Source organism: Saccostrea cucullata, unplaced genomic scaffold (genome assembly GCF_032062105.1).
Source record: "Saccostrea cucullata isolate Sc308-1 unplaced genomic scaffold, CSIRO_AGI_Scuc_v1 ctg1226, whole genome shotgun sequence".
Taxonomy (NCBI): Eukaryota; Metazoa; Mollusca; class Bivalvia; order Ostreida; family Ostreidae; genus Saccostrea; species Saccostrea cuccullata.
Genome location: NW_026934222.1, coordinates 1 through 19,549, shown reverse-complemented (window position 1 = coordinate 19,549; position 19,549 = coordinate 1). Strand labels below are relative to the sequence as shown.

Here is a 19,549-nt window from a genome sequence, read left to right as displayed (position 1 = left end):
CGTAACGGTAATAATCACAGCGGGGGATAAGGAGGGGTTACGGGGTTTTTAACCCCTCCCCTTTTGATTCAAGAAAAAAAAAAAGAGAGAAGAGAGTCCAAAATATTTGGTAATTTAACATAGATTTTGATAAATGAAAGGCTAAATGTAGTAATATATAAAGAAAAATAGGTTGTGAAAAAATTGATCCACTTCCAAAGAATTAGGATTCGGGTTCGGAAAATTATTTTCTCCTTTTGTCAATTTCAGGCAATCGAGTTCTTTTCCTTGCCCCTTCCCCTCCTTAAATAATAAACCTTCTCTTAAGCATTTCTATTAAGTAATTGTTGAACGAATGTTACATGTATAACAACTCTCATTCCCCCCCTAAAAAATGCTAGATCCGCGCTGAAATCCGTAGTTAAAATTTTAAAGAATCAATTACAGTTCTTAACATTTGGTCTGAAACATGTAAGTCAAAAAACAGTTCACATATTCTGTCGGCAAACAACATCATCATAACAACCATAAGATGTGCGAATATAAATGACTCAGATGAAACCCTGTAACATTTGCATCAAACATTCTTCACATATTACGAGTCTAATAATAAAAAAAAGCCCCATAATTTTATTTTGTGACACGATCTCAAAAATAGCTCCGCCCACTTTATAGCTTTGCAGCATCCAAACTTCCGCCAGAGTTCTGTAGATGAGGCCCCGACGGGGAGTACGCATCCGCAGTATATATATTTCCACGGAAAACGTAAAATTCGGTCAGATTAGTTTTGACAATTTAACCGGGTTGACTTAATAAACATTGAATATCATTCAACATTTCACAAGGTTTTAATGTTATTTTACACGGATTTTATTTTCAAATTGAATTTGCATTGTGTGGCTGTCGTCAGCGAGAAGGATTTTAAAAAATAAAAACTTTACATGATTTTGCACGTGGATGTTTTCAAGAAATGCATTTTCCGTTATTGCGATTTTTACTTTTACTTTGGATGTGTCTGTATAATGATTTTTTTTTTACATACTCAAATTGCAATTGAATTTTATTTGTACGTGCTTTTGCTAAATTGAATCTTTTATTTCTTTTTTGAATAATGCATCGAAGTGTTCATTAAGAGCTACAGTAACTGTAAAATGTTTTATTTTAGTCTCTATCAGATTTGCACTTAAATTGACTTAACAAACATAAATATCATTCAACATTTCACAAGGTTTTAATGTTATTTTACACTCAAAATGTCTTTGACTTTAAATACATCAAGAAATATATCATTTCATATAACAAATTGAAATTGAATTTTAGATTCTTTCATTTCTTTTTTGAATAATGCATCGAAGTGTTCATTAAGAGCTACTGTAAAATGGTTCTTCCAATCCCCGATCTCCCCTGGAAAGCAAAAGACATCATTTCATATAACTATACAGGAATATACAGTAGCCAAAAAAAAAAAAAAAACAAAACCACACATTAATAAAATGAAAAGTCATTTATGGAGAAAATTGTAAATTCGGGATATATTTGATCATCCCTTAAAAATATTTTTGATATGTTCTGCTTTGAAATTTCCTTTTCTGAGATTCTAATAATGACTTTAATGTTTGGTTTCTATCTTTCAAGTAAATGCCTAACATGTGCATTTTTATTAATTTTACATTTACTTTAAAATGCCGAAATCTCATTTTGATCTGATCGCAACATCTTCACGGAGTTTTGTTTACCTTTTCTGTACATTTTCGACATTCTTTGTTTAACCTTGTCTGGGTCATTGCGATTTGCATTTTTTGGAAGTTCCTTCATTGCTTCAGTAGCCTCCTTTATCTTTTTTGAAACTACATTTATCTACTATTTCATCTATAATTTTCGTCATTCAAATCTACATTTAAAAATTTGGCTAGCCTTTGTGTGTCATCCGTTGGATTCTGTAAAAGAAAATGAAAAATAGTCTTTGAAAAGTAAACTGAAAATTTCTGCAAGTTAATTTACATGTGTAATTGATTTAAGCTAGATGACAGTGTGTGACCTAAAAACAAAGTAAAACTAAACATTAAAATTTTATGTATATGGATTTCTTTCTGTATAAATGATTGTGGATTTGTATGAAGCCCTCTCAGACCCTGATATATTGGTTATGATCGTGAAAAGCATCCGTTTACGGCCATAATTATTCAAAATATGTCTTAATTTGACTGGATGCCTTAAGCTTTATTGGTTGAAACGTTTTACGCAGTAACACAATAAGACTTCGTTTGTAAAGAACCTTTAAATTGCATCTTTCTTATGAAACTCATAGAGATAACAAACAGTATTCAAGATCAAAAGTCCAATAAACAATTCAAAATAAGAGCAGAGCAAACACAGACCTCCAAAACAGAGGTGGGATCAGGTGCCATGGAGGAGTGGGCATCCTCTGCTTACCAGTTACACCCGCCGTCATGATCGGAACATAACAGAAACATCCGTCGTCAATTATAAATAATGGACTAACATTTAGTATGAAAAACGTTAGTCAGCATTTGACTCAAAAAGTTACGTACACTATCTCATGCATCTTGCAAATAAGTTAACAATGACCTTTTTGAGATGACAACAGAACATGGTTTTAGTTCTTTTTGTGAGTGGGTATTTTGGGCTTTGTACCTAAGTGATATTTGTATTCCTTATAATAGAACAAGATAAAACAGGTCTTGTAATGTGTGAGATTCTAGTATCCGACACGTTGCAACTATGAGGAAATCTTACATACCTTTTGTCAAACTTTCATAGTGTACTAAAAAAATTGCACCTTGTATGTCCGTTGCTTCTGCTTTTTCAAATTCTTTTTCGTACGAAAACCAGCCTCCTATACGCAGAGCTTCAAAAGAAAGTTACTTTGTGTTACTTTCTTTTTCTTTTAAAAATGGTGTACAAAGTATATTTTATATATAAGTATATAAACTCATTTATAATGTTATTCTTCATATATTTAATGAACGCATAGCCACCTATACAACGTATTGACATGCATCTGAAATATATTAATGGGGAAAAAATACTAAATAATAATGAGGTTAAAGCTGCAGGTGTTTATATGCTTTAAAAAATACATTCGTATTAAATACGTTCCTCCAACGTAAAACGGGCATACATAGAAAACATTGTTAGATAATAAAAGAAGTGTCTTTAACGGCATAAATAAATCATCAAATTTATATTTATTAAAAAAATGTAACATTTGAGGAATAAATTGCTCCCACAGAATGTGAAAAAAGATTTTTCCCCTGAAAATTATCCTAAGAACGAACTTTGGATAAGTTTTAAACAGTTCTCATATCAAAAAAATTATATATAATATCTACAAATGTAATTCTAATGTTAAATATGTGATGTATCTATAAAGATATCGAACATATGTTGAAAAGATGTCAAAATAAAGATGTTTTGTTTGGGAGTGGAGTGTCAAACAAGAGTTGCAGGCCCGTAAGACGCAATTTCAGTTAGGGGCACAGCTACTTTTTTTTCAGTTGGGGGTACTATTGATAACCAAAAATTCCTTGACAAGCATAAAAATGGAGGGGGGGGGGGATAAGGCATTTCAATTGAGGGGTCACGAGCATATAGTTTTGTTTTCTATAGTATGAGGGCCGTTCAAAAATAACGCAGACTGTGCTATTATTTACTCTTACAGACGTCATATAGTTATGAAATTTCACAGAAATATGTATCTTAAAGATTCCAATAAATTTTGGGCAAAATTTCTGTATTTTAAAAAAATTCTACGAAAATTATCGGTATGTTAATGTCGCTGATGGAGAGGTACGGAGCACGACAAAAAACTGAAGCAAAAACATGCGGAATCCAAAATGTAACTCATTAATTTTCTATAATTCGGGATATTTTTCGACAATTTTCTCAAATGTATCTTTAAATTGTTTTATTATTATGTAATTAGATTTCTGACATGATATTTGAAGTACTAACAGAAATATAGCGATTTTTTTCCGATGCGATTCCCGTGAAAAAGACTGTGAAAATGAACTCTCCCGAATTGACGGCGCACCACACTTTTGTTAAATTATGTGTAATGCTCGAGATATCGCCAACATAGATCCAAAATATGCATAATAAAACATGTAGTAAACGAGGGTATTCTTTCGTCCACAAATAGCAAATTGAAATTTTAGACCGTAAGACCTCTGTAAAAAGGCTACACGGGAGGACGGGAAGAAGATTATCATTTATCCGGACTGTAAAGAACGTAATTGAGAGTCACCAGTATCACACTATATCTCAAAATACCTGCAATTTTTTTTTTGTTTTTTTGTTTTTTTTTTTAAAATAGAACATTCTTTACTTGTTTAATAGATTTTAAGCTCGACAAGAAATGGTGTTTGGATGTTGAGTAGATAAGGTAACTCAAACTGTACAGGTACTCTTGGGAAAATATTGAGAAAATGAAAGCTCACATATTTTTTTATAATGCTTGTGACGTCGAAGATTTTGCTGCTCCGTGACTCAATGATATGTCCTGAAAAATCACTCAAAATTGATACCAATTTACAACATTTTGATATGAAATTTTGAAGACCATATAAGTAAAGATTCTTTTATATTATGTGTGACATTTTGCCCGATTATGTCGTCAAATATTTTGTCTGTGCAACAAGTCCGTGTAATTTTTGAACGGCCCCTTGTATTAATACCTGTTTTCTTATATTTTATATCTGCAAAGTAATGATTTGCCTTTACGATGTTCTGAAGGGAAAACTGAAGTCTTTTAATTCAGGGATAGACAAAATTAATTCATTCTATGAAGTATAAATGTATACATTAATGTAGTTCATAAAGCTACTTTAATTCAACTGCAATATTTCGGGTACATTTTATTAATACATAAAAATGATGCAAAAATATATATATATACAGTGAAAACTGTCTAATCCGACACCTGAATAATCCGACACACTGTGAATTCCGACTTGAAATTTCTCTCCCATGTTACTATTTTCTATGTTTTGAACACTGTCTAATCCGACACCCTGTCTATTCCGACACAAAATTCGTCTCCCAGTGCATGTCGGATTAGACAGGTTTCACTGTATATGTTTGAAAATGTTCGCAATTCCGGTAAGATGTTTTTTTTTTCTTACATCCATGTACAATTGTTAAAATTTTTCTGCTCCCCTAGCCATACGTGACATTGAAATAATGCCACGCTGTTGGTTAACTATGGCAATGATATCGGAAAATTGCATGTTTTATTTTGAGTGTATTGTTGTTTAATTCAATTTTTTTTCCGAGTCACGCAGGCATACGAAAATAATAACGTCGCACCAACGTAATATAACGTTGTGATGAAAATATAATACTTTTGATGAAAAATTGTAAAACTTCAAAGTTCTTTTGCGATAAATTGAGCGAGAACACATATTGATTTTTTTTAAAAGATCGATTCTAAATTTACTTCACATTCATTGTGTCGAGTAATGTAAAATTCGTCTGCTTCGTTTTAATGTTATGATTATGGTTTTGAATTGCGTATTCCGGCAAAAAGGGACATTTTATTCAAATTTCATCGAAAAAGCGTCATCTGTTCTATCAACATTAGCGCATTTGAATAACGATTACAATCTAACCACGCAGACGAATTTCAAAAAAAAATTCAAACAGAAAAATTTAAAACGAGTTGAGTTAGCTGACAAATTTTTATCCAAAGCAAAAAACGTATGTTTTCAGACAGACAGTAAACCCGCGTTTATTCTGAAACATCGACACGGCAACATCTTTAGGATTTCTCAAACATGGACAATTTTTCCGCCATTTTCTATATGTTGCTTTGGAAACCACCTATAGGGTACATGCGTGTTCAGTGGTCTTGGAGAGGCAAGATTATGAACTACATTATCCAAAGCCTCCAAAAATAGAAATTCTTGGTTTCCTTCATGTATTCAGCTTTCTTTTTGAGGATCATGCAGACGATTTCCCAAACCCAATGCGTTCCTGTTGAAGGCAGTGTTTTGCATATGAACAATTATTTTTGCTTGTTGTTAATTAAGTTTTAATTTGTTGTTTTCAAAAATCATAATTATCAAAGACCGGCCCTCGGATATTTTTATCTGAGTTATTTCTTTACTTTTGCAAATCTTGCAGGAAGAGAGAATCGGAAAAGGAAAAGTAAATAGTTGAAAATATTCAGAATTTGCATACAAAATAAAACAAAATGCTTGCCTTATTTTGTTACAATATAATTATCATTTTCATATTTTATGGACTTGAACAAAACAAACAACTTCCTTAAATTATATTAATTATCTTAAATGAGTTTGGAAGGTTGTAGATCTTTCATAGTGTTATATTTTCTCGACATGCCTATTTTTGCCAGCATGTCTAAATAGAATGCTTTTGTTGCTTTCAATTATAATAAAAAGTAGTATACCAGTGCAGCAATTGTTAATAAATGTACTTTCATGAAAAACGTTGAAAATTCTGATAACAAGTTTAAGCTTTGCATAAATTCCCAATGTACGAATTAAACAATACGGTGAACTTTCAATTCCATTTGAACATTATTATACATATTAGAAATATATTGCAATTGACTTTAGAAGGCTTTTTCAAATATTTCATTCAAAATAACTAAATACTTTCTAAATCAAGGTAGTGTATTCTGTGATCTAGTAATTCTAATACACAAAATTGGTTTATTTAAGCGTGTTCATATTTTACACAAAGCAAAAAACGTACGCTTGTGCAGTTTCGGTACCCATGTGTATTCTGAATGTGACAGATCTTAAACCAAGTGCACAGTCTTTACCTGACTTTGGATAGGTAGCCAGTATAATGCCGTCCTTTCTACATTCCAAATTTCTTATTTCTTCAAACCTTTTCTCAGGTCTGGTAAATTTGCTTGCGTGTTCATACGACAAAATTTACACATATGAACTTATAATTTGCTATAAAGTGTTTGCAAAAGTTAATTTGCACCTAGTCCTGACTAGGTGTAAATGTAATCAACTACACAGAATTTGCATATGAGTAAATCAGTTCATACGACCAAAATTGCACATGGGAGTAAATTTACTTATGTGTAAAATATACTGAGGTATGCAAATCATATCGTATGAATGGGGTAGTTGTTACACAAAGGCATACGGAAAGGGGACCACGTAAGACATTTGTTCTGGCAGTGTGTATCAAGACAATAATACTTGCTCCCATATCTGTGATTTTCAAAAGTCCGGGTTTATGCCCTCATCATAGCTTTATATAGTTAAAATATTTCTGCATTTTCAATTAAAATGGAACTCGCTAATTTACATGTACTAACCTTGTCATTGGTCTTTTGCAAAATCATTTTGCAAACAAAAATTCTATTTGTATACATATGTTCTCTGAAGTTGATACCAAAAGATTTTGGAGTTTCTGTTTGACAATATCTATGTGTGTTTTGGAGACTTAGGTCATATAACAATCTATTGGAATTCCTATGAGTACCAATGGCGCCCGTTATTAGCGGACCCATTTTTGTTTTCATACAACGCAGAATTTGTCCAAAATCTTACATGTTAAAAGAAGAAAACGCTGTGTTCTTCAATTCGATATTTAGATTTCTCGACGACGTATTGTCAATTATTTCCATTCTTACGTCGATGCTATACAACCAGTTGAACTTGAAATAAAAGGCAGTGGGACATAACAAAAAGGAACATCATTTATTTTTCTAACAAAAAGGAATATCATTTATTTTTCTATCATATAAAAGTACATATAGGCAACGATTTCATGTAATTCACTTAGTTTTTGTGCATTTACCCTCAGGTATTCACAGCAAATTTTGATTTTCACTTAATATGCTTTCCGCATGTAGCAACTGTGGGTTCCCTTAAAAATTAAGGTTAAAATATGGATTAGATCCCCGTTTTGGCACACTGGAACTTGTGGCGTACTGTAACCTCCTCCCACCTTCTTCTGTTCTTTTATATGCTGGATCGACACCTCTGTTACCTATGCATTATTATGATGATGATGATGATTTCTACATGCATTCCGCAATTCTAAATGTACAATGGTCATTTAAACCGGGTATTAGGAAACCAGCATCATTTAAACAATTTTTTCAAGTTCAGAATGAAATATGTCTTTTTCTTTTTAACCTTTGATAAATTGTTCAAGAATGATGATATTTTTTCTAGGCTCAAAGATTTTTTTGTAGTTTGCGTTTTGATGTTCATAAAGAGTAATAAAATTATCTTTGTTTAATACATATCATTTCATTCATATTGCACTTGAATTTTAGAATCTTTCATTTCTTCATTGAACATTGCATCAAAGTGTTCATTTAGAGCCACAGTAAAATGGTTCTTCCAATCCCCAATCTCTCCTGAAACAGAAAACACATTTATATAAGTTGAAGGTGACATTGCTTAAATCGCAAATTCATTTTTATACCAGAAAAATAATCTCTTTCAAAACCATATTAATTTTAATTCAAAAGTTCATTTGCGAGTTGTTTTTTTTATGAAAAGAAGAATATTGCTTTCAAGATGACATTGATTTTATAACTCTAGTAGAGATGCCATGGGAAGTTTTTTCCTAACCTTTCTCTAAGACACTATATGTAAGTAGATCATAATGACCCAACCCAGGGTAAAATTTTGATTCTACTAATAATGTATTTTTAGTTTTAAGTAGAAGTTTGTTGCTTATTATAATATTTGAATATCGTCATTTCAATACTTGATCAACTTAGCTTTGGTCTCAGGACAAAACCTTTGATCCAATAACTATACATTGTAGGCTTCTGGCAAAACAACATTCTTCTTAATTTTTTTTTGCAAACATTTTGATTGATTGGTGATTCTATTAACTCATATAGAGACGTCACCCTATACCGATGAAAAGTTTCATATTTCAACCTTTACTCAGTACTAAATACAGATACATGCTTCTAATTATAGTACATGTAGTAAGAAATGCGTTTTTTCTATGTTTCATTTACTTTGTGTGTCTTTCGCTATGTGATTTAATTTTATGACTCACCCTTACGATACAACTTTGACATAATCTCCTTAGCTTTTCCTTCATGTTTCATTTCCTCTGGAATTATCTTTATAATGTCTTTCATTGTGTCATTAGCTTCTTTCAGCTTTTTAAAGCTACATTTGTCCACTATTTCAGCTATAAGTTCATCGTTCACGTCAACGTTTAAAAATTTAGCTAGCTTTTTGGTTTCCTGTACTGGATTCTAAAAAGAAATTAATATAAAAGTCATATTAAATCAGTTAATATAAAGTGCCTGGTTATATGATTCGGATTATTAAGAAATCAAAGACCTATTACCATATTGATACTAGTATTCTATCTTTCATCCATCCCCAAAATAACAAATGAAACCAGCCTCATGGAGTGAGGGGAAGGGGGGGGGGGGGTTAAAGAACTGTCCATTAAGGTTCATCGATACTCTGATAAGAAAGATAACTCTTAATGAAATAAAAGTCTATTTGTCCTTTTAAAACTTATCGAGTTGAAGTGTCTTTTTGTCCAATTGTGCCCCGCAAGGTATGCTTTAATTGTTTTTATCTTATTTAACAAATCCGTTTCTTTTGGAAAATCGTAAGAGTTACCGAAATATTTTATATGATTGAGCTGGGGATTTATGAACCTTAAAATCCCTGAAAACAGCTTTTTTATCATTCAAAATGTACACATGTATTTCTTCGGATTTAATATTTGCGATTTGATTTTTTCTTTTTAATTTTTCTTTTTCTTTAATTAATTTTCTCAAAACGAACTTTACTACTTAAAGTAAAACAAAAATATCATTGTTATATTACCTTTTTCAAACTTTCATAATGCAATGTGAAAATAGCGGAACCTGTGTCCTTTGCTTCCGCTTCTTCAAATTCCTTCTCATATGAAAACCAGCCTCCAAATAACTGAACTGAAAGAAAAATATACGTTTCTTTTTCATTATTGATCAATTGAAACCACATCCGTTGATTAAATACAAGCACATACAAGCATTTCTCATCTTTTTTAATTTAATGCATAACTAATTCTAAGAATCGTACACTTAATAAAATAAAATATATGGAGAAAATTAACAGTACTCGAGTTGAAAAGTCAAGGTTTCATCAAACATGTCCAAAGAATTATTTTTACAATAACAGCTCTAAAACAATTTGAGGTTCAAAGTTTAAACTTTTAAAGTTTATAAATATATCATTATTTACCAGTTAGAAAGTATCAATTGAAAACAAATACTTAAAACACATATTTATCAAGAAAAAATATGCATGTATAAAAAATGCATATTTAAAAAAAAATATTGCACCTGCTTAATTTTGTACTTTTAGATAAAACCTTTATTGCAGAAAAATATGTTTATCAATGAAGGACAAGTTGAACGTGAATAGTCTTTGAAAAACTCTTATTAAAAGCATGACATGTATAAACACATGACCCTATAAAATCCGCAATTTGCAATGTACTTTTGGTTTCAAGTCTTAACATTTGGACAAAAAAGGGAACACAACTTTCTAGAGGCTATCGAAGTCCAACTTGCCCTTCATTGGTAAGTATATACTTTTTCTGCAAGGATTTCACTAAACATACGGAATTAATCAAATGTATTTTTTTTTTACAAAAAATATGGGCATATCTAAAAGAATTTCTCCCTATAAAAAATTTTACTCAGTATGTGTTATCAAGTGGTACTATCTATCTGTAAATCAATGATAAAAAAAAGTTTCAATTTTATAAACTACATGGTTTTGGAGCTATTGTAAAAATAATTTTTTTTGGATATGTTGACCTTGGATGAAACCTTAAACATGATAAAATATGAGCCTTAAAAACACGGACCTCCAAAACATTAGAGGTGGGATCAGGTACCATGTAGAAGGGAACCGGTTACACCCGCCGTATGCTCCTTGTAATGATCGGGATATAAAGGAAAAAACCCTGGACAACTCAGCGGGTAAAAAATGACCTTACAATCAGTATGGAAAAAGTCAGATTGAATTTGACTCAATGATTAATTGTATTTGCTGACAAGGCCGTTGTATCAACCATTCAACTTACAAAAGGATGACTTTAAACGAGAATGCAGATACCGGTATTATTGCTTTGTCGACTTGTTTTTCAATGACTTACTTCGTTTAAGAAATTGTTCCATTTTTTGGTTCAAATTATGATCAAAAAGTAAATTGAATTTTAGGAGCGACCAGTTTGTTTTAGTTTGTCAATGTCAGTGAGACCAATTTAGAAATATTTGTCGACGGATTGGCATTTGAACATGTTAGTGTGTTTGTCAAGCTGTTTAAGAAGGTTTTTCCCCAGTAATTAAAAATAGAGGAAGTCTTACTAAAACCTTAAGCCTTTGTTCAGAGGGCCAATATCAACCAGTATGATGCTTATTAATTTTTTTTTAAAGTGAAAAAGTTATTTCTTTTCTTTTAACTCTAACATTACCTGGGCCCATGAAAAATTTCTCATAAAATGTCTTGAAGTCTAAAGGTTCACCAAATTCTCTAGTATTGTTGAAATGATGACACATCGATACGGCAACATCTTTAGGATTCCTCAGAACATGGACAATCTTTCCTCCATTTTCTATATGCTGCTTTGGTAACCATCTGTAGGGTACATGCGTGTTAAGTGGTCTTGGAGAGGCCAGATTATGAACTACGCTCATGTCTGGTATGGCTTCCAAAAAGAAAAACTCCTTTGTTTCTTTCATGTATTCGGCTTTCTTTTTTAGTAACATGCAGACAATTTCCCAGACCCAGTGGGTTCCTGAAATAGAAAAAAAGATCTTTTTTGGTATTTTTATATTGAAAAATCTGTTAAACTGTAATACTGTATGGATGAAATATGTAAAAAAAACAGACAAATATTGAGATAAAAATATATTGTGATTACGAACAGTATTCAAATCCAATTAAACAATACAGAGTGGGAGCAGAGCAAACACGCACATCCAAAAACATCAGAGGTAGGATCAGGGGCCATGAAGGAGTAAGCAACCCTGCCGACCGATCACACCGTGTATTCCTTTTCATGATCGGTCAAATGCAAAAATCCGTAGCCTATCCAGTGAGAAAATAACCTTACCGTTAGTATAAAAATGCCAGTCAGCATTTATTTATTCCCCTTTACCAAAGAATATTCTGTGTCAAGTTCCGTTAAACTTGTCTAGTAGTTCTGAGGAAGAAGACGGAATTTTAAAAAGTTTACGGCGATGACAATACCATGATCGACGACAGAAATCAGAAAATAGGGAACATTTTCTCAGAAAAGATTATCATATCGGCATTTGGCTGAAAATCAACAAAAACAGCAAAGTCATGCTTATCCATATCTATATGGAACCATACCAGGTAGTTTGTAAAAATCATGACAACGGTGATATGAGGCCACATAAGGCGATCACCGTTTCATAAAGGGATACATGGGGAAAACTTAAAATCTTCTTCTCAAGAGAAAAGATTTATTCGATCCATAAGTGTAAACACAAGAAACTACTGAACAAGATCTAATCGATATGCTAAATTCTTAACACTGCTTTAGATCATGCCTGTAATGGGAATCTTAATTATCATGATTATGTTAACGTTACATCAATCATTTTCACACCAGGACTGCACTTATAGTTTTCATGAACTGACCGTGTCTGCTTACCAATATCATTTGTTAAAATAACCTTAACAAAGATATTAATATATCGTCATTTTTTTGTACGTATACCATATCTTAAGTTAAAAAGAAGTCTATTAAATCTTTAGCAAAGTCACAAGCACTTTTCCTAGCTCATGCTGTTGTTTGCATATACCAACAATTGTGGATAACACGATATAATGTAAACAAAAATTAATGACTAGCACAGCTACATGTCTATAAATACCTGATTTCGGATAGATAACCAGTAAAACATCGTCTTCCCTACAAGGCAGGTCCCTGATTTCTTCAAACCTTTCCTTTGCATCTTTTACGAGGGGAGGAAATGGCGGCAATGCCATTCCGTCAAAAATAATAGGCTTTTTCGGTTTACCATCGCCATTTTGCTCCATGTCTTCGTACAGTATTTAATTCACTGATGATTAGTGACCATGTTCGCCTCTATATAAATAAACGCGCACACATCGTTCTACTTTTTGACCGCATTCCTTTACACGTTCTATTTAGGAAGTGTCTCTACTAATCAGAAAAACATTGTCACTTCTTTTATTTCATCAGACAAACAAACGTATGATTCACCTTTAATTTTAAACTAATTAATCATGTTAATGGATATATGAAAATGGTAAAACTTTTTATATCATTTCATGAGGGCCATTATTTTGATTATGTATTTGTAATTTAAATGCTGACTTAAATATATATTTTGTCCTACTTCATGTCCTACTTTATGTTCTAGATCTAGTACATGTATTTGTTTAAATACTTTACTCTCAAGTCAACGTTCAAACCTTAAACACCCAATTAAAATTGTTATCAATTCCGATATCAGATTTAGAAAGTATACATCAAGAAATCGACAGACATTTTCTTTGTTTACATTTCTTTGTGTAACGATATAGACGATGATAACGAGAGTGATTGATTTTTTATAAAAAAAAAAAAAAAAAAAAAAAAAAACAAAAAACAAAAACACGAATGTGATATCAGGGCATATATCCCAGAACCATGGAAATTTCAGAGATGGGATATCAGGTGCCTTGGAGGAGTAATCATCCCTCGTCGATCCTACAGTTAGATATTAATCAGGTAGACGGAGTATAGTCAGTTTTTTTAATTTAAAAAATACATAATTAATTGAAAAGAAATATGTCAGATAATAATTAACACAATTCAATAATAATACGAAATGCTGACTTTAAGCGGGGTTGTTAAAATCTCTGTAAAATCAACTTATTTTTCAGAAATATGCATCTGTTTAAAAAATGTTTATACTCAGAGCGTGTTATTAAGTATCGAATAATTTAGGAGACATATACACCAGATACCAGTGGAAATGAAATATCACAAACAAAAAAAAGTTGACGATGGAGGATTTAAAGACATCTCCTTCGTAAAGCAACTAAAAAAAAGTTCAGATTCACTGCTAAACCCCAATCCTTTTTACAATATTAGAGGAGAAAAATCAATTAACTATTCAATACATAGGTCTCACAGCAAGTGTGACTGGTCGACAGAGGAAGCATATACATCCTAGGGATTTTAAATTACGATAATTGGCAGAGATGGATATTTTTCTACAAGAAGCGTAAAGAATTATTGCACTTAACGCTGTGGTTTGGTTCTTTTTCGAGACCTGAGTAACTACAATGGTCTGTCAATTAGACGCCCAATTTGAATGTCAAAAATAATTTTAGACTGTAATACATTAACTAATTTCATTTTTTTGTCCTTACGGTTTTCCAGATAGAGATCATTTACACATACCTGCCCTTGATTGATCATTATGTATGCATGAGAGGCGGAGCTTACATATCGTAAGAACGAATCTAAAATTAAACTGGATGAATACCAATGACATGTATTAAGATATACGAAATTTCTATTTTTCGCCATCTAATTTATTCTGTACGTAAGTAAGTAAATTTTATTTAAAGTCGGCATTTTTACATAGCATAACATTAAACATGAGCTCTGTAGAGCTCTTAAACCGATTATCATATTAGTTTAAAAACAACACATAGAAAACATTTACAACATAAATTAAAGCTGACATGAATTCTTAAAAACGCAACATTTTCATCTATGTACGACTTGTTTCATACCAACTCTAGCCGTGTTCCGCCATATTTCTTTCAGATACCTTGTCTCATTGTAACGATGTATACCCCAATGCGCTCGTTACACTTGAATGATTTTTTCGGATTGGGTATCGACTTGTGCACATCTCCGATGGTAAAGCATATGAGAACACCTGAGGTGATCAAGACATTTCAAAAACAAAATAAACAACATAATAATCATATTTTTGAATGATTATTGATTTGAATCAAAAGAAAAAAAAATGCAAGTTTGGGTGAGTACGTATTTTTACAGTGCGCCAATTTATGCAGAATAAACTTGAAATAAAAAGCTGTAAAATTTGCAAACACATTTTTGAAATTATATCATTTGAAGGGAACAAAACAACCAACGTCTTTGATTTGCAGGTCCTATGCAATTGATGCATATCGAGAAAACGCCTCGAACGCTGTAAACGTACCCATACCTGGTAATAAGGTTACTGCATCGGTTCGAAGATGTGCACAAGTCAAGTGAAATACACCCTGAATTCCATTTATTGAAATATGCATCACAAAAAAGAAATAAACTCCATAAAAGCTCAATAGTAAACACATTGTCATTACTCCGTACACACTAGCACGACGATACACTTAGCCCGTGCTGATCAGATTTTGGTCTGGGAAAATATCAAAAGTGGAAAGAGAAGTTATTTGTATTGGTATTTGCGCGGCTGAAAGGGGGGTTGGATATTATAACTGATGTTCATAAGCTATAATTGTGAATTGTTTATCTACATGTAGTTCTAATATAGATTCTGTACAAAGTCTTGTATATAGTCTGCAGTTGGTTTGCGTCGCAAAATTCATTTGTCAATTATAACTGATTATTTTAGTACTAATCTCAAATCTAAACAAAGTAATTTGATGTACGGCTATAATTTACTTCAACTCTTAAAAGCAATTAACCAGAATGCAAATTTTTATGGGTACATCTATACATTTAATATCTATACATTTTCTAACACATACACACACGGAGAAAGGTCATACCCTGTTCAGATTGACATTTAGGCATTTGATTTTTTGGACGGGGGGGGGGCATACAAAAATAATTGACATGACCGTTATTAAATATTCTTGAAAGACACATTTCTGCCGAATTCAGTTTTGAGATTTTTTTAAAATGTGTCACTCCGACCACAAAGTATGTGCATTTTGAGGAATGTAACTGTTTTATAATTATGTTGTTACAGGAAGTATTTCGAGATTTCAGTATCCCTGCCTGATAGTCTAGGTATCTTTTATATATATATATAAATAATTTCTGTAGGCGAATTTGGGAGATAATTTTTAAAAGCTGGGGTAGGGATACTTGACACTGGTTGAATACTGATAATTATTATTTATTCTTTTTTATATTGAACTCTCTCTCTCTCTCTCTCTCTCTCTCTCTCTCTGTAACCACCCGTTGGGGCAATGATAGGTATTAAATCCTACGCACTTTGCGCTGTACCATTTATTATGCCTCAGGACAGATCAAGGAATTTTTTCAGGCGGGATGTCTGAAACTTCATAAATTGAAAAATAATTTTACTTTGGACAGGAAATTTACCCAAACGCCCAAATTGAAAGAGAAACTAGACGTACATGTATTATGAGCAATGAACTCACTAAATGATACCCCCTGCCTCCCATATGGTTATAATGGCAAAGTCCATCTTTCGCTAAACCCATACGTGTCAGATCAAAAAGTAAAATAGGAGGTGCATAATGGTAATATGTAATAAACTTAAGATTCTTTGAAAATTTCATTAAATTTCTCTAAGTGGTGTAAGAGGATTTGCGGATAAGAGATGGGTATCCCAAAGCGTAACAGACAGACGAATGGACATAACGATTACCTCCCACTTTTCAGGCGGGGATATAATAAACGTGAAATATAAATCACAGGAATGGGAACATTGGGAACTCTCTCGAATATCTTCTCAAACTTGGACAACAGACAAGAGAATTTTAAAAAGCTTGTTTAGGTAGAATATGGAATTCTCACGAGGAGTTTACTCTCTTCCTATATGCTTTTTCTAATAATCATTAATTATTTATGTCTAAAAATTTAATTCACATTAAATTCTATTTTCATTATCGTTGTACCAAAAAATCGAACTCGTTTATTATACCCCACGCGTGAGGTATAATGTTTGTGACCCGTCAGTCAGTCTTTTTTTTTTTGGTCAGCGCAACTTCTCATAAACCACTGTAAAGAGTTTTTTCGAAATTTGCAGATATTTATAGGAGACAATGTGTTTGTAGATTTGCACATCACCAGGAAATTCCGAATTCTTTATTTTTCGGGAATTTCCGTTACATTTATATTTTGGCCATATCTTGAATATAGAGGTGAGCAGTTTTTCAGTGCAACTCCTCATAAACCGCTGTACACAATTTCGTCAAACTTTGCAGATATTTAGGACACAATGTGCATAGATGTGCATATTACAAGGAACTTACGATTCCTTTATTTTTTTTCTGGGAATTTCAGCACTTCGACTTTTGAGGGAGCGTGGGGTATGTGAACGTGCTCACTTTTTCTTTCATGGTGCATAAAATTATAAATAACTTTAAATCAAATTATATTAGGTCTGATAAAGCCAATACACAGTATCTATTTGATAATAATTGATCATAAAGAAATCCAATCTGTTTCAGACGTTTTTCTTACATTATTTTTATGAGAGTGTTATGCATGTTTTATCAGCCCCCCCCCCTTTCATATCACGGGAAAATATCTTCAAAAGGTGAATGATTCGTACAAATGTAATAATGCCTGCTTTTTTATGAATTTGATGAAGTTAAACCATGTACTTAATCGTAAATTTTATTCACAATATGTACAGACAAGAGTAATGTTTATTTTTGAAAAAAATACTTTTTCTTCAATCAACCCCACTGAGCTTTCAAACTTTGATATTTTCCCTGACCAAATAAAATGATCGGCATGGGCCACGTGTGTCCAAGCATCTTTTACTGTTGAGTTAGCAATGGATTACATGACTTCTGAGATGCATTTTTCAATAAAAGTAAAATAGGATAATTCTTTCGACATGTGCACATCTCTGTAACGATAGCAGTAGTCAGGTAAATGTTTTTATCACTGCGTTTGACGCGTTTTCTCTACCTGCATGGGTGTTTGATGTACATGTATGTATTCCGTGTTAGATTATTTTCTATATTGCAGCAAATGCATTCAAAAATAATTTAATTCTCGGTATAGTTCTATTTTTTGTTGAATTTTTACTTTTCAAACATGTATTTGGTCAGTTTATGGACTTCTAAAAATTATGCTATCAGAGATGTGTACATGTCGACAGTCAGGCTAGAAATCACTCAAGTGAAGCAATCGTACAAGGCTATATATAGCAGGTACAGGTGACCAAAAATTTTCAATTAAATATGGCTGAATCGAAGAAATATGGCGGACAAAGGCGTACAGGACTGTAGTAAGTTGTACAAAGATGAAAAATGATGGCTTTTTTAAGAGTTCATGTCAGCTTTAACATGCAACAACACATGTACATTTATACATACACACTAGGCACATAAAAAAAATTAAGAATTAGATAGAGAGAAAAAAATAAACTTGAAAAGCCAATGATTGCATTAAGAAGAACAGTAATAACCATAGTAAATAAATAAAATAAAAGGAAATAAACAAACATCATCAGGAAAGTAAATTTAATTTAAACACTTCATTTAACATATAGAGTCAGAATAAAAAAAGTTAATACCTTTAATAATAGAAAAATAGATATAGTAGCTTAAAAATAAAAAAAATTACACAGATATAGCTTAATTAAATTAAAACAAAAAAGCAAAAAAAAAATTAAGTTCCTCGTCAAAACAAATCCTGACTTGTGATTGGGTCAGTCATTACCAACATAGACAATATGCACATTGTTATGAGGTTCAAGCTTTCATGATTTTTTCATCTATGTATGACTTGTTTCATACCAAATATAGCCGTTCTACTCCATATTTCTTTCAGATAAATGATATATACCCCAAAAGCATTTGAAAACACATGAGTTGATCCAGACAACAAACAACATAATAATCAATTTCTGAATAACTATTGATTGGAATCAAATGTAAAAAAGAAAAAGAAAGAAAATGCAAGTTTGGAAAAAAAAAAATTTAATTGCACAGAGTACATTTTACAGTGCGTCAATTTATGCAGCAAAACTTAAAATAAAAAGCAGTAAAACCCTTAAACACACTTTAAAATTATTATCATTTGAATGGAACAAAACAGTTAACGTCTTTAATTTGCAGGTCATACGCATATATATGAAATATATGTCTTTTTCTAATTAACCTTTGATGAATTGTTCAAGAATGTTGATATTTTTTTCTATGCTCAAAGATTTTATTGTCATTTACGTGTTAATGTTCATAAACAGTAATAAAATTTCCGCCAACAATTATCTTTATGTACAGATTCTTTTATTCATATTGCACTTTAATTTTAAAATCTTTCATTTCTTCGTTGTACACTGCATCAAAATGTTCATTTAGAGCCACGGTAAAATGGTTCTCCAATCCCCAATCTCCCCTGAAACAGAAAACACAGTAACATGAGTTGTAGGCGACATTGTGTAAATCATAAATTAAATATTTATACTAGAAAAATCAGTCTCTTTCAAAATCATTGGGATTTTAACTCAAAAGTTCATTTATAAGTATTTTTTAATAAAATGAAGAATATTGCTTTCAAGATGACATTAATTTTATAACTCTAGTAGAGATGTCATTGCAAGTTATTTTTTCGACCTTTTCTC

The 19,549-nt window shown here is 31.8% G+C and overlaps 1 protein-coding gene and 1 pseudogene across 1 annotated transcript; both read right to left on the bottom strand.

Annotated features, from left to right (window-relative positions):
• Positions 1–1,270: 1,270 nt before the first annotated feature.
• LOC134240216 (sulfotransferase 1B1-like) lies at positions 1,271–7,308 on the bottom strand (annotated as a pseudogene).
• Positions 7,309–8,127: 819 nt separating this feature from the next.
• Positions 8,128–13,114, bottom strand: LOC134240217 (sulfotransferase 1E1-like). The gene is made up of 5 exons (XM_062722315.1): positions 12,878–13,114; positions 11,446–11,769; positions 9,807–9,913; positions 9,013–9,217; positions 8,128–8,353 (listed from the first exon to the last, which is right to left on the bottom strand). The coding sequence occupies exons 1-5, from the start codon at positions 13,041–13,043 to the stop codon at positions 8,244–8,246; spliced, it is 912 nt and encodes a 303-aa protein (XP_062578299.1). The 5' UTR covers positions 13,044–13,114; the 3' UTR covers positions 8,128–8,243.
• Between the last annotated feature and the right edge of the window lie 6,435 nt (positions 13,115–19,549).

Bases quoted from the DNA above. Each gene is read 5' to 3' on its own strand.
- LOC134240217 (XM_062722315.1), bottom strand. From the start codon at position 13,043: ATGGAGCAAAATGGCGATGGTAAACCGAAAAAGCCTATTATTTTTGAC. The intron at 11,770-12,877 runs GTATTTATAGAC...TTTCTATTTCAG, and splicing joins GGTTATCTATCCGAAATCAG to GAACCCACTGGGTCTGGGAA. The intron at 9,914-11,445 runs GTAATGTTAGAG...TTTTTCTTTCAG, and splicing joins GAAATTTTTCATGGGCCCAG to TTCAGTTATTTGGAGGCTGG.